Here is a 15651-nt window from a genome sequence, read left to right as displayed (position 1 = left end):
CCCTCCAAAAAAAGAGAGAGACTTCTCAACCTTCACCCTTTAAAGGAGAAGATGACTCACAACTCTCCTAGAGGGACTTGCTTACTCCCTCTAATTGAAAATCACTTTGCCAATATTGCCTAGGCCAATGAGTTCCAAATTGCTTCAATCGAACATAACATCAGCTTCCACACAAAACCATGGAAAATTATGATTGCATAGCTTTAATTCAGAAGAGAGATTTTTAGGATTCAGATTTCTTCTTCTTTTTCTTCAACGATACACTTTGAAATATAAGTTGTGGAATATGCCATCCAAATTTACCTAACGAAATTTCATGCAATGATTAACAATCTGTCACGGAGTGAACCGGCCTGGTTTCGACAAAATAATGAAAGCGATTGAATTAGGTGATTACGAGTGCTCGTCCATTCCAATCGCTGATCGATGAGATGCTAAAAATACGACATCGTTGATTTGATGTTAAGCAAATATAACAAAAAGAGAAATGTATAAATTTTGTATAAAATTTTATAAAAATCTAAGGTGTAAGTTTTTCACTATTTTTTTTATAATAATTTTTTTAATAAAAAATTTATATGAAATATATGTATTTAGAACTTATAAGATTGCGTTCACTAATGGATTTACTTTGAGTGCCTTCAGACGACGTGATGCCAAGACAAAGGCCAAGGCCAGCTCCATCTACTTGAACCTGAGATTGTGTGGGCCGAACACAAGTTTGAACAGTCTACTTTTGCATAAACGTTAAGTTTCGACTTTGAGTTATATCAATGGATTTATAAATAATAAAAAATAAATAATTTATAAATAGTAATAAATTGTTAATAAATAATAGTGAAATAATATGAGACTACTTTACTTACCAAACACAGCCTAAGATGCTTAAAAAATAAAATGAGATGAAAATTTTGTGAATAACAGTAAGATGATCTGTAAATAGTAGTGAGATAATTTAAATTATTTTACGAAGTTTTGCAAAAGGAGAGAAAAATAATTGAATAAAAATATTATAAAGTTAAATTATTATTAAAATATAATTTTTTAATATAATTTTTATTTTAAAATTTGAAAAGGTTTGAATTTTTTATTTATTTAAGAAAGTTGTAATAATTAGTTTAAAAAATTTACATTTAAATAATGTTTAGAGAGAAAATAAAATATGCTGAGATGAGATAAAATGAGACGAGGCGAACACCATTTCCAAACATCCCCTAATCTATCAATTTAGTGCTCAATTCATTTGACATAAAAGATTCCAGAATCTAGACGAGATGAGTTGGCATAAAACAACTCAATTATTTTATAAAAAAAGGTTGTATATAGTTATAAAGTGAGTAGTAGTGTGGATTCTTACGGAAATAAAAATTCTATATGTAGCTATTTTTTCATATTTTTTATGCATTTTACTAATGTGATGAATTGTGTCATTTTTTTAATATAAAATAACTATTTTAATCAATCACGTCAATAGGATGTGTAAAAAATATATAAAAATAACTGTATACAACAGAATTAAAATATATATATTTATATATATATGAGAACCACATAAAAAATTATTTTTATAATAAATCTCACTATTTTTTTAAATAAAATGTAAGAGACTTATACACTTTAAGACTAATAACATTACTTTACTTTTATATATGAATAATGTTACGTATAGTTCCTATTTGGAAACTGTAATGCAAGTATAGATAATTTTATCTTTAAAATTTTTTAAAATTACTAAAAAATCCTTTTTAAAATGATATTTTTTTTCAAATAATAAAACATCTACACATACAATCTTCACTTAGTATTATAAATAGAATTTCTTTTTATTATATTATATGCACCGCAAATTCCACGAACAGACGCTAGGAACTAGGAAGCCGGCCATCCATCCCAGTAGCCCGCCACGACAATCTGTCTCATCGAAAAGAAACGAATCGGTTTCCAATTTCCGCCTTCATAGTCTTTCCGTGATAGTTTGGATAAAAAAAATTTATTCATCAAGGATTTTTTTTAAACATCTTTTCCTCTTTGTCAATAATGATTTGATGATCTGATATCTAGGAAGTAAATAATTTATGATGACGATTCCTCAATTTTATTGAAATCTCCTAACTTTATTTTATTTTATTTATTTATTGGAGTTTTATAATGTTTTAAATGTTCTTATTTAAGAGATAAAAACTAAAAGCTATGGGAGATAAAAACTAAAAGCTATGGACTGCATCTTCAATAATGATATGATTCATGCTTTACCTCTATATGTATTTCTATCGATAAGTAAATTAATATCCGCTTATGTAAAATAAATTTGGAAGATTGCTTTTAATAAAAAGGTTTGCTGATTACTGATACTTTCTTGATTTCTTCCTGTCTCCCACAAGCTCTCGCACACGACTTGGAACTCAATATAAAAGTACGAAGGTTGCTTGTTTCTTGAGTTCTTCCTCTGTAAATGTTGATCCCAATTCACCCTTTTTGGGGAATGGAACGCCCCCATCAAACTCCACATAAAGTGGAAAAGAATAGAGAAAACAGAAATTAAAAAAAAAAAACTCGAAATAAAATTACAACCACTGTCATGGACGGCCTCGATGGCTGCAAAGTAATGACATTCCTATATATACTAATTAGAGATTTTGGACACAAACATACCTTAATTAAGGTTATTAGTTAAGCATAATAAAGCATGCTTTGAGACCCATGTGAGTTCATATCTTTTTAAAAAGAATCAACACGAAAAGGACTATACAACAGGGTTAATACTCTCCTATCTATCGACCTCCCTCAGCCTCACTATAAACGAGAGGATGAGATAGGATTTTTTTGGAATGTATCCCACCCACCCATCCAGACACCGAAAGATATCAAGGAAGACCACTGAAGTCTCCACATGAACAACGTCCGTTAACAAATTTGTGAAGCCGCTTGCTATCTCGAATGATGATTTCCCTATCAGTCAGTAATGAAATGTACTTAGTAAAATTATGGCAGTCCCTGCACATAAAGACACTCTTGATTACCCGTATTGGCGTAGCATTTGGCGTGTTCAACAGCCCAAATGCAACGGCCAACTTTTCACTGTGATAAGCTGTAGAAGAGGATGTATTTTCCTCCTCATCCTCATCAGTTAGCTCCATAGTTTCTAGGGACTCGTATCCAAGACTACTTGCTTGTTGAAGCAAATTCTCCAGTGATGTGTAAAGATCTGCACTGTGAAAATGTGACTTGTCATTCGGTTTAAATGAATATACCTTCTCCTTGATGTTAATCCAGCTCCAATCCTGCAATTTCCCAAGTTTCTCCTCTTTCATCATTTTTCTCACCCTAGAAGTATCCTTCCATCTGCCTGCAGAGATATACATATTTAACAACAAGACATAAGTTTCAGCATCTTTTGGTTTGAGCTTGAGCAGTTGTTCAGCAGCATAAAACCCCAATTCTAAGTTCCCATGACTTCGACACCCGGCAATTAAGAGCGACCAAATAAACTCGGTGGGCTCAAAATCCATTTTTCCGATAAAATCGAAAGCTTCTTTTAACCGACCCAACCTCACAAACATATCAATCAGGCAAGCAAAATGGTCCATTACAGGCTTAATCTTATATTCCTTTTGCATCATCTCGAAGTAACTGAGTGCTTCATTGACCATTCCAGCCTGGCTACAGGCTGATAAGACACCCACAAAAGTAATCTGGTTTGGCCTAACTCCAGCTAATCTCATATCCTCGAAGAGCTGAAGTGCTTGCTGAGACCAGCCTTGCTGAGAAAAACCTGTAATCATAGAAGTCCATGATATCATAGTCCTTGTATCCATCTCCACAAACGCTTTGCTCGCTTTTTCGATGCTTCCACATTTACTATACATATTTATTAGTGCAGTGCCTACTACCACATCTGTCAAAAACCCAGTTTTAATGGTCTGAGCATGGATTTGTTCCCCCTGTTCTAGGGCCACCATTCTGCTACATACAGTTAAGATACTCGAGAAGGTGAATAGATCAGGTTTCAATCTCGACTGGTTCAATTTAAGGAAAATGTTAAGTGCCTCACATCCACTTTCATATGCTGAAATATCATCCTCTACAAAATCCATCACCTGGGCATGGCCTGCAATCATTGCATTCCATGTAACCAAACTAACAGTTTCCATTCCATCAAACAACTTCTGAGCCTCTCTAACCCATCCACATTTAAGGTACAAATACATGATAGAATTTTTAATGGGTAGATATGATTCATAGCCAAGTTTACTGCTTAATGAGTGAATTTGAGCTCCTAGACCCAAACACAGCGTTGTACAACACAAGCTCAAGATGCTAGTCAAGGTAAACTCATTGGGTTTGACATCCTTACTTAGCATTTCCGTGAAAAACTTTAAACCCCTCGCAGCTTCACCATTATCACCACAGGCAGATATAACTGCAGTCCATGAGATCACATTCTTTTCACTAATCCTCTGAAAGGCTTTAATAGCAGATCCCAAATTGCAAAATTTGGAGTAAAAGCTACACAGGGCATTGCCGACACTTGTGTCAAAGTCAATCTGGTACTTGATAATATAAGCATGAAATTGCTTCCCCAACCTAACTGAGTGCAAGGAAGAACAAGCATTTAAAGCAGTTCCGAGAGTATAATTTGTAGGATAAGCCCCAGCCTCCAACATTTCTTGGAAAACCTGGATGGCAAGCTCTGGCTGTGAATTGTGAACATATCCCGTCATCAGGGTTGTCCATGAAACGACATTTCTTCTAGGCAAATTGTCAAAGACCTTACGAGCATAGTCCATGGTTCCGCATTTTGCATAAACATTAATCAGGAAGGTCATGATGAACAAATCTTCATGCGTACCTGTCTTCATGATGTGATCATGAACAATTTGTGCTTTTGATACCGAATTTTTTTCAATGCATTCTTGCAAGAGGGGAATGTAATAAGACGATTCAATCTCCGTCCCCTCTTTTATCAATAAAAGCGCTTCTCGGAAGTCCAGAGACCTAAGTTCTGAATTCCCATCCAAATGGGTGTGCGACTGATTTTTTTGATATGAGATGCTTGGACTCTGAATACAATATGCAGCTTTAGGATCACTCTCATGATTGATAATACGTATTATACTAGGATGATATAAGCGAATGCAAATGTTGAAACTCAAGTTTTCAGCTAATATACAGCAAGCCTATATTTTGGCATCATGCAGCAGTCAACGTTTATCAAGTAATTCAGCTAGTAAAAGCAAGTACTTGCTTTCTGACTCCTAAACTGATAATCATTTAATAGCTTTAATATTTTGTATATATTATCAAACACTAAAAAAAATTGGAATTAAAAACACCGATAAGTCTGTATATAAACGTAATACTTCGAAAAAAAAAAAAAGTCTTACGAGGATTCTGATAACAAATCATTTATAGCCAACATAGATAAGGATCCCCAAAGCGAAAAATCCATATATTCTTTTGTTTGTCACTTCCAAAAGTTAGTTGGATCAATTCAGAATTTCATGACGTATTCAATGAAGAAGTAGAAGTACCTTTTCGGGGACAGAATAACTGGCGGGATGCTTCCTGAAGTCTGGGTCGAGCTTGGGAGTGCAAGTTACAGCAATTGAAGGCAAAGAAGCCATGAAGGATTTCTGGGATAGCATGTAGCAGAACACAAAGGAGATTACTACAGGGGAGTCTACTTATCCTCTCCTATCCATCTGTCCAGATAAAATTGTGGAGGGAAGAGAAGGATCGCCTTTTTAACTTGGCTGGCACCTAGCCACCACCCGCTTGCTGGAATCCTGGAAAAGTGGAAATGGTACCTCCCCTAAAAAAATTAATAATAATAATATTAAACGCTCTTGGTGTTTAAATATGCTGCCTTTTATTATACTACTTTCTTAGCAATGGAAAATACATTTAAGAAGCTTTTAATTAGTATCTGAAACAATCAGAAAGTTGTATACGGCCTTTGTACAGTAAAATATTGACTCATCTCATCTTATTAATATTATTATTATAATTTTTTTAAATTTTTATACGAATTATAATAAATAATTTAATTTTTTTTAAATTTTAAAATAATAATAATATTAAAAAATAATATTTTAATAATATTTTATTTAACTTTTAATTTTTATTTAAGATTGATGCTCTTCAATCACTGCTGGTAGCTCCCGCTAGTTAATTTTGTGTTTTTCTTTTTACATGTATTTTTTAACACTTTTAAATATATTTTTTTAAAATCACAATATTATTAAAAAATACTTATTTAATCATTAAATAATAATAAAAAAAACCAGTAGTTGCTCCCAACGGGCTCCCAGCATTTTATTTTATTTAAAATTATTTCATTTCATTTGACTGTTCAAACAGCACTTTTACACCTTTTTAAAATCAGGTAGCCAAGAATTGAGTTATTTATCTATTTTAATATATCGAAGATGAATGTGTTAGCGCTAGTAATTTTGGGTTGTGTAGTATATAATGTTTATTAGTTGAGGGGTGAAGAATGTATTTTTTCTCCTTTCTTTTCGCCCTATATATTCCTTTTTTCTTTTTTTCTTTTTTTTTTTAACACCGACAAACAAAAAAGAAGAAGAAAGAAGAAGAAGAAAGATTTGTTAGACGGTGAAATGAAGAGGTTATATAAGACATGCCGCTTAGAAAAAAGAAATATATAAGACATGCTTTTGTAATTCTCGTACTCTTTTTATTTATTTATTTTTTATTTTTTTTTATTTCTATTCCCCATCTATAAATACTATGGTTTAAAATGTCATTCCGTTCGAATTGGAGCATGGGCTAGACTTTCTTGATGCATACCGACCGAGGCTCTATTTTGATTAGGGGTGTACAGAAATCAAGATAATTGGCTGGAATTGATGGAGAACCAATCGAGAGGTAGTAGAAATTTGAAGAAATCGACGTAAGCCGGTTTAGTCCTAATTTGAACCCGAACCGACTGATATAATATATATTTTAAGTAAAACAACGCCATTTTATTAAATAAAAAAAATTAAAGATGAAACAATTTTAGAATCAGGATTCGAATAAACCGCTCCCCTCCCTCTTCTTCTCCCTCCCGATCTCATTTCTCTCTCACTTTCTCACTCCTCTCTCTCTCTCTCTCTCTCTCTCTCTCTCTCTCTCTATGGTTGCAAGTCTGCGATCATGAGTTTGTGAGGATTACATTTGAGTTTGCGAATCTCTATTTGTTCATCTATGCGTTCCTCTTTGTGACTGTGTTTGTATTTGTAACTTCGTGAATTTGTGATGATTACATTCGAGCGTTTGAATTTGTTTGTAACTTTGTTTGCGTTCGAGTGAATCTCTCTCTCTCTCTCTCTCTCTCAACATCTTTGATGCAGACGAATGGATTGGAAGAAAACCTAGACCGACATTGACATTTTTCTTCCCCTTCACCAGCCAGTTTCGATCGAGATAAACACATAATTTACTTATCAATACAATTTTAGTTTTGGACCAAAACCACACCGAGACCAATTTTCACCCCTAATTCCGACCCACAAGAAAAAGATATAGACCAACCCGTTGGAGTTGAAACATAGGCGAGAGTTTAGAGATGATAAACTATTTTATAACTTTTACACAATTTTTAAATAAAATATGAATATTTTTTAAATTTATTTGATTTGATGGATTTTTTAATTTAAAAAATAATATTTTATTGAAGAGTTGCTAACAATTTTGTAAAATACTTCTGCATCAATTACTTTCTTTCGGCTTAAAAGTAGAATGTGCGAATTCGCAATACTGATAATTCCATGTAAACATAATTTCAAGAATCAATGTTTATTATTTGCAAAGCACCAGTTGATAGAATTTTAATCTACATTTGCATGAAAGTTCATTTTCTAAATTATATATAGATGAAAGCTCAACACGCTCCAATGCTTTTCTCTCTTCACTAAATATTGAGGATATTTTGATGTAGACACTGATGGCCTGTCTAGCACCGAGTTCATCTGCAGAAATAAATTGAAAGCGTGAATGATCAAGATTGTAACCTTATGCTTACAACATTAATGAAAAGTATATTCCCCGGTGTTTCAACTTTTGCCACTAATGTTTCTACTCGAGAACTAACATTGTACTCCTTGTAAGCAGAACTCAAATTCATGTCTGTCATGCCATTTCTACAACCATCCTAATTTCGCAAGTTCCAGTTTTAGCTGTTTCTTCAAGCACTTCCAGACACCAAGGACAACCATGCATATACAAAATACAGCTCCACATCTAAAACTATGCTCCAACATTGAAGTTTTCCATGGCTTTCGTCCAATAAAGAAATGACAACATCAGCACTTGGCTCAAAGAGCAAGCAAAATATGACAGACCTTGCACAAGAAACTACCTTTTTCAGTCCTTGTATCTCATTGTTTCTTTCTCAAAACCAACAGTTGGAAATTTCTTAGCATACTCCTCAACCTCAAGCCGGAGCTTTGCAATCTCAGATTGAATGTGCACATCTGATTGCATGGTCGTCACAAAATCCTTCAACCTTGTTCCTGGAATAATGGTATCAGATACACACATGAGCATACAAGTGTTGGCAGCAAAAATTTCTCACTCGACAACATAACATTACAAAAATAACAATGGATAACTACAGATAATTCAAAAAGTAAACCTTTGGAATCAGCCTTGATTTTCAAGGCCAACTTCACGGCTGCATGAAAGAAGTCAGCTACTTTTGCAAAGTCCTCCTCAATAAACCCTCTAGATGTGAGAGCTGGGGTTCCTGATGCATCAGTGAATAGGTCTGCATCAATATAAAGTACGTATCCAATAATCAGGCTGGTATAAGATGATCAAAGGAGGGAGGCTGTACCCATGCGAATGCCGCCAGGAACCATGGCAGAAACGTCCCCAGGAACAGTATTTTTATTGGCTGCAATATGAACTGATTCCAATACCTTTTCTACTCTTGACCCATCAATGCCCTATCAAATCGAATTTCAAGAAAGAAAAAGTTAGCGGCTTCCTTTCGTATATAGCTGTTTGTAGCCCAGCTAACACAAATATCATCCATCCACCACACATTGAAGTTAATGATTTTCCTGAATGAATTTCTAAAGTAATCGGATTATTTCATTATATCCAACTATATACTTCTTTGGTCATTTTTTTCCTTTCAATACCCGATTGTCTGTTGTTCCATAAAAAGTTCTCTTCAATAAATTATGGGAAAGTTGTTCTTAAAGCATTTATCCAACATGCAAACACACCTGGCCATATTCCCATTAAATTCCTGCAAGGGAAATAAATAATTGGATAAAACAGTGACTAAAGGAAGGAAAACTTCCTCTACCTTGTTTCTCAAATTCACCAACACTAAATGGTTGTCAGTTCCACCAGAGACAAGTTCATAGCCCTTCTCTAACAAACTCTGCATCTCAGAGAAAGTATAGTAGTAGGCTGTTAGAGTAAAATAATGAGACAGACGACACAATAAAATACAACTATGCTACTTCATGATGGAAACCACAAGAGGGGGTGAGTGTGTACAATCCTAAGAGTCCATCCTGCCCAAAAGAAGAACAAAGAACTGTAAATAACTTGCTAGATGTTATAATAAGTACCCATTCTTTATACCTGTGAAAATTGTGAGCAATTACTAAGAACTTGCTCTTGATAAGCCTTGAACTCTGCAGTTGTGGCCTATAATGAGAAAACAGTCCAAGGATAAATACATGAGCTTTGGCTACAATTCATAAAATAAAAATCACTAACTAGTATTCAATTAAAAACAATCACATTTTGGATAAACTCAAATAGAAACAACCTGCTTCAATGCAACTGCTAAACCAGCTATGGTATGATTGTGTGGACCACCTTGAAGTCCAGGAAAGACAGCTTGATTGATTTTGTCTTCATAATCATACAATACCTGTTGAGATTAAACTAAACATTTGAATAGTTCATTCTAGCCTTGGGTACCAAAAGAAACGACAAGCCACTAAAAGAGACCTCACACAAGTAGCAAAACCAAAGCAGTAAATGCATGAATCAATTGTAACCGGAATACAAGAGACTTTTTCATTTCCCCATTTCTTTTCTTCTCACAATAAATTAAAAAAAAAAATGGTACTTACTTCTTGCCCTTGTTTGTTAATCTCTTTCACCCCCTTCCTAAAGAATATCATAGCCCCACGTGGGCCACGAAGGGACTTGTGTGTTGTTGTTGTCACAACATCTGCGTAGTCAAAAGGAGATGGAATGACACCGGCTGCAACCAATCCACTGATATGTGCAATATCAGCTAGCAGAACTGCCTTCTGCTTATCGCATACCTGTCAAAACCAGCAGGGAAAAAATATGATCTAAGATTGAGTGCATTTAGACCACTAATCCATGATCATTATCATTGCAATTGCGAAGGTCAAACAAAACATTTACCTTGCGGATGCGTCCATAATCGTAAAGGCGTGCATAAGCACTCGCACCAGCAACTATTAGTTTTGGTCTAAAAAGTGCTGCACTTTTCTCCAACTGCAGATATTTTCATTCACATAACTCAACCCTTCATTAACAAAAGATTAAAAAGATGGAAAAGAAGTTTCCAAGAGCAATCTAAAAGAAAAGAAAATATATAAACCAAAATTAGCCCTTTGAAAAATTCAGAAGATGAAACCTACCTCATGAGCAATAATGGGGATACAAGTTTTCAGTACTTATTTAAACTGTACATTTGCTTGATGCTGATAAATCAGATACATTCCCCTCATATAGAGAAATAGACGATGCAATGATGAATGCTTCACCACAGAGATCATTGGAAAGCCATAACATTTTGGCACTTAAGCTCTTAAAAACTAAAAAAGTTTCAGTGAGTGCTAAATCACACATGAAATTCTTTAGCTTCGGGAAACGCAAAAGGTTTACATTCTGATTTTGAAAGAAGATTAACTTTTTTATACGTGCTGAAATTGATAATATGTGGAACTTCATAGAACCGAGGGTATTGCCAAAAAGCAACATTTTTTGTAAGTATTTATTCTACAAGGAAGCCTTACACCACAAAGCTCCACCTAACCAATATGTATTTGTCATTTTTGCCCTTCTATTTAAACAAACACTAACACACATATTTAAGCATTAAGATAGAAAGACAAAAATCACAAAGAAAAATTCTAAACATAAGCCCACACACCATGCACCACACTTTTTTTATTTATTTTTTTCTTTTACCAAATGTTTGGTATATAGATAATGAGTAGAAGAATTTAATTAGTTTAAGAAGAATAAACTCAAAAAATTTTTAAAAATATAAAAAATGCACGATGTGTGGTGTGTGGGCTTATGTGTAGCAAAACTCAATGACAAATCATATGTTAGTTAGGTGGAGGTGTGTGTTGTAAAGCTTCCATTTAGAATTTCTCTTGCAACAACTATCCCAAGTCAACTTTAAGGGCTGGTTTGGGGAGTGAGATAAGATGCAAATTTTATGAATAGTAGTAAGATAGTTTGAGTTGAGTATTTTTTGGGTTTTGGGAAAATGAGAGAGAAAAAGTTAAATAAAAAATGTTATAAAGTTAAAATATTGTTAGAATATAGTTTTAGAACATTATTTTTGTTTGAGGATTCGAAAAAGTTGAATTGTTTTTTATTTTTTGTTTGAAAGTTTGGGAAAATTGTAATGATTAGTTTGAAAATTTTGTATTTGAATTATGTTTGGGAATGAGATGGGATGAAATGAGAATTTTGGGATGAGATCTATTTTCAAACAAGCCACACTATAAGGATGCAACGAACAAAATTACGTAATTAAGTTACAATTCCCATTATATAGGGCATTTGCCAATATTATCCACAAGATGTACAACAGATAACCCTCTCCATATATTCTATTTCTGAGCATGAAGCTAAGCAACACTCATCTTACAGATACATGCTATAACTGACCAAAAAAAAAAATTATTACCAGTACGATCATTTCTGGAAAAATAATATGGATAAGCATGATACAAGCATTCCAGAGTGTACATTTTTGTAATGATTAGTATGACAATTTCTATTCTTATGAATATATATATATATATATATATATGATAAGGTACCTGGTCATAGTCAATATAACCAGTGCTCTCATTCAATCTGTACGGCATTGTCTCAAAGAATATAGACACAGCAGATATCTTCTTTGTGTCAGTCTGCACAATAGACAACTAATGAGGACTTTTGTATCATAAGTATCATTGCCTTTAAAATTAAACCTCGTTAACAAGGTATGCATCCGTTGTAACTGAAACTAGAAACAGGTACACATTCCTCAATCACCAAGAGTGAAGAATTACAACCTAATTCATTAGGCAAATTTCAACAGAAGGTACAGGCACCTGATATCCATGGGAAAGATGCCCACCATGAGGTAGATCAAGAGCCATGATTCTCTCATGAGGTTTCAACAATGCAGTATAAACTTGAAAGTTAGAAGGGGATCCGGATAGTGATTGCACATTGACTGCAGGAAATAAAGCATACAGTACTTTAGGCTAGGTTCTAGAGCAAGTATTCATCATACAGTTCTCTTTATATGGCAAAAATGAAAAGATGAATGATAAAACAAATAAATAAATAATCACAATTCAATTAAAGCAACAACAAGTTCCTGACAAAACATATGCTCATTAACTGCCATACAAATACTAAGATTTATATTACTACACAAAATCATGGAAAGACTAAAAGGTTTAGGAACATTGAAAGGCGTTTAGGATAATTTTAAACTGGTCAAACAACTTCAGTCACGAGAAGGAAACCAAAATATTAGCTTAACTAAGCTTTCAAACCAACAAAACCAGAAATCTAGAGCCTTTTGGACCACCTATACAGAGCATAGGAGACAACTAAACTCCAAATTGAAGGGCTGTCTTATGTCAGTAAACCGGATCATTGTGTCAGTAAAGCTCTCTGGAATGATTTGTCCTAATCTGTGAAACGCAAATTTAGGCAAACACTTGAGAGAGCATGGAGATTGAACTGAGACAAAATAGATGGCGTGATTAAATTAAATTAAATTATTAATGTTTGCCTAGCATTGGGTACAAATAAAATGTTTAGTTCAATACCTCCCCATTTTGCAGGATCCAGATGAAAAGCTTCTAGTGCACGCTTTTGACACAAGGACTCAGCCATGTCAATATACCTGAATGGATAAATATTCAGAGAATAAATAAATGTCTAGATCCAGAAAAATAAACTGGAGTAAAAAATGGACATGAACAAAACTTTTTTTTTTTGATAAGTAAGAAGAAATATATTAGAAAAGAAGAGGGCAAGGCCCAAGTACACAGGGGGTATACAAAGAGCCTTGCTACAGGCTAAGAGCTGCAAAGAGCAGCGTAAAGTTCAGAAAAAGAAGTGCCATTCAGTACAATAGAGGATGCCCATAAAACTAAAGTGTGGTAAAAGAAAGCCCTAAGGCCTTCCGGAGATCGCTCCTTATCCTCGAAACAGCGACTATTCCTCTCGGTCCATGTGCACCACATTAGGCAAAGTGGCACCATTTTCCAAATGTCTGCGATCTGCCCCTTGGACATGAACAAAACTTAAAAAGGATAAGCCAGCCAATAAATGTCAAACAAAGATAAGTTTCATACTATATAAAGAAGCCGTTATTTTATTTTTTCTCTTCATTTCCAAAACAAGACTATTTCCATAACTATCTCATTAATTTAAATAAGAGAAATGATACTTGCAGTTGTGAGTGTGCAAGCACCGAGCAATCATTTGGAAAAAAGTGAATAAATGCGGAATCCACATGAGAAGAAAATTAATTTTTTAATAGTGGACCCCACTCTTTTTCAAAATTACTTCACGACATTTGCTTCACAACTGATTGTAGCATTACTTTTTAAACAAATGTACTCATTGCATCAGATTGAACGGGTTTTGTTTTATTCACTAAAAACCAATAACCAACTAAACACAGAAACACATATATTCTCTATTTACGTTCACGTAAACAGCGGGAATAAAAGCTAATTTACATATATAAACATACTCGTTTCCTCCGTAGTATCTAGCTCCAGGATACCCTTCGCTGTATTTGTTAGTCATTACAGATCCAACAGCTTGCATCACTGACAACGATGTGAAATTCTCCGAAGGTATGAGTTCAAGCCCCTATACATAAAAAATGATTTAATACGTACGACGCACCCGGATACCCAAATTAACAGAAACCAAAGCTTCCATTTTCAGTTTTATAGAAACTCATAAGTTCGGATTGAAATGTCCATAACAACGATTCTATTCCATCCATTCTAAAGATTTAAAGTCTAGTAAAATGATAAGATGAAAATGAACTGGAAGAAACAAAGTCAATTTTGGAACGATTTATGTATGGCACCTTCCATTGCCGAGCTTTCTCGAGCTCGATGATGTCAGCAATTTCCGGATCGATGGCCTCCAACGGATCATTCAATTGCTTGATCCACTACAACCAAAATTTCTTAGCATGAATTTCCTTACAATACAAGACAACCCGAATCAGATCCCACTAAAGCCCAGGAAATAAACCCTTTTTCAAAACCAGAGATCTCAAAACGAGAGCAAATGCGTTTAGTAGTATACGAGGCGCAGTGAGAAAGAATTGGCTTACAGTAGCACGACCCTTTTCCTTTTCCTGTACTGCCTCATTGGGCAAAGAGGACTGCGATCGAAAGGAGCAGAAAAAAGGGGAAAAACGAAAAATCAATCAGTAGCAAAAAACTGAACGCTGAGAAAATGGGGGGCAAAAGAAAAAGGAGATAGAAGATCTCGCAGGGCACAAGGAAAATATCGAGAAAAGCACCATGTGATTGACGAACGGTCGAATAGGGTGTTTAATGGAGAAGGAGACTCTGCGAAGAGCCATTGCCGCCGCCATTGCCATCCTCCAAGAGAAAGAGATGTCTGGTGTTCCGATTCGGTTTGGAAGTGGCCAGTGAGTTGGGTGGGTTGGTGGTGAGGAAAGAGTGCATATTTTTCAATTTATTTTATAAATTATGCGGGCCCCGAGATCGGAAAGCGGGCTTTGTTATCATGACATCACCAACTCGGAGTCTGGTGGCTGCTGCGATGTCGTTCTCTTTTTAGGTGTTGACTCAGAGCGGCATTGCTGCATTGAATTCGTTGGAGTTGCCGCCATATGTTGTTAATTGAGTCTAAGCCCGTCTCTCAGTTTTAGGCTGAGCCACTCCTTCAAAAAAACCTTTTGGGCCGAGCCAGAATTAGATGGCTCCAGCCTCCAGATCTTTTTAACCCTTGATTTCTTTTGTGCATAATTATATTATAATATATTTTCCACACTAATTTATAAATATAATTTAAAAAAAAAAAGTTAATTTGTACCTTTGGTTTTACTACTTTCTTTATTAACTGATCGAAAATTTTTATTTATCGAATTTGAATAGCAATACATTCACCATTTTTTTATAACTATTTTATAATTTATTTTAAATGAATAATTGTACCATCCATTAAAAATAATTTTAATTTTACATAACTACTCTTTATTTTAAATAAAATTAATGGAGTAATTATAGGTTTGTTATTTTTCATTTTAGAAATTATAAATACGAACTTATACAACACAGTTTGGCATATCTTTTTAGGATAAAAAAGGATGAGAAAAATATTTGCAATTCTCGAACGTGT

The 15651-nt window shown here is 34.3% G+C and overlaps 2 protein-coding genes across 3 annotated transcripts; both read right to left on the bottom strand.

The window, feature by feature from the left end:
• Positions 1-2592: 2592 nt before the first annotated feature.
• LOC122317346 (pentatricopeptide repeat-containing protein At4g14850-like) lies at positions 2593-5808 on the bottom strand. The gene is made up of 2 exons (XM_043134373.1): positions 5532-5808; positions 2593-5060 (listed from the first exon to the last, which is right to left on the bottom strand). Exons 1-2 carry the CDS (start codon positions 5643-5645, stop codon positions 2865-2867), a joined length of 2310 nt encoding a protein of 769 aa, XP_042990307.1. The 5' UTR covers positions 5646-5808; the 3' UTR covers positions 2593-2864.
• Positions 5809-7784: 1976 nt separating this feature from the next.
• On the bottom strand, positions 7785-15051 carry LOC122317345 (serine hydroxymethyltransferase, mitochondrial-like). Of its 2 annotated transcripts, none has more exons than XM_043134371.1 (16): positions 14807-15048; positions 14615-14665; positions 14363-14449; positions 14015-14136; positions 13080-13156; positions 12348-12472; positions 12069-12161; positions 10408-10500; positions 10104-10301; positions 9794-9898; positions 9604-9669; positions 9320-9397; positions 8840-8951; positions 8639-8749; positions 8363-8516; positions 7785-7973 (listed from the first exon to the last, which is right to left on the bottom strand). In XM_043134371.1, exons 1-15 carry the CDS (start codon positions 14885-14887, stop codon positions 8368-8370), a joined length of 1548 nt encoding a protein of 515 aa, XP_042990305.1. In that variant the 5' UTR covers positions 14888-15048; the 3' UTR covers positions 7785-7973; positions 8363-8367. The 2 variants fall into 2 exon arrangements, with proteins under 2 accessions (XP_042990305.1, XP_042990306.1); XM_043134372.1 differs by lacking the exon at positions 7785-7973 and adding an exon at positions 8000-8279 and having other exon boundaries at positions 14807-15051.
• Positions 15052-15651: the final 600 nt, after the last annotated feature.

The sequence above is a fragment of the Carya illinoinensis genome, chromosome 7 (genome assembly GCF_018687715.1).
Source record: "Carya illinoinensis cultivar Pawnee chromosome 7, C.illinoinensisPawnee_v1, whole genome shotgun sequence".
NCBI classification, from domain to species: Eukaryota; Viridiplantae; Streptophyta; class Magnoliopsida; order Fagales; family Juglandaceae; genus Carya; species Carya illinoinensis.
This window is presented reverse-complemented; position numbering and strand designations above follow the sequence as displayed.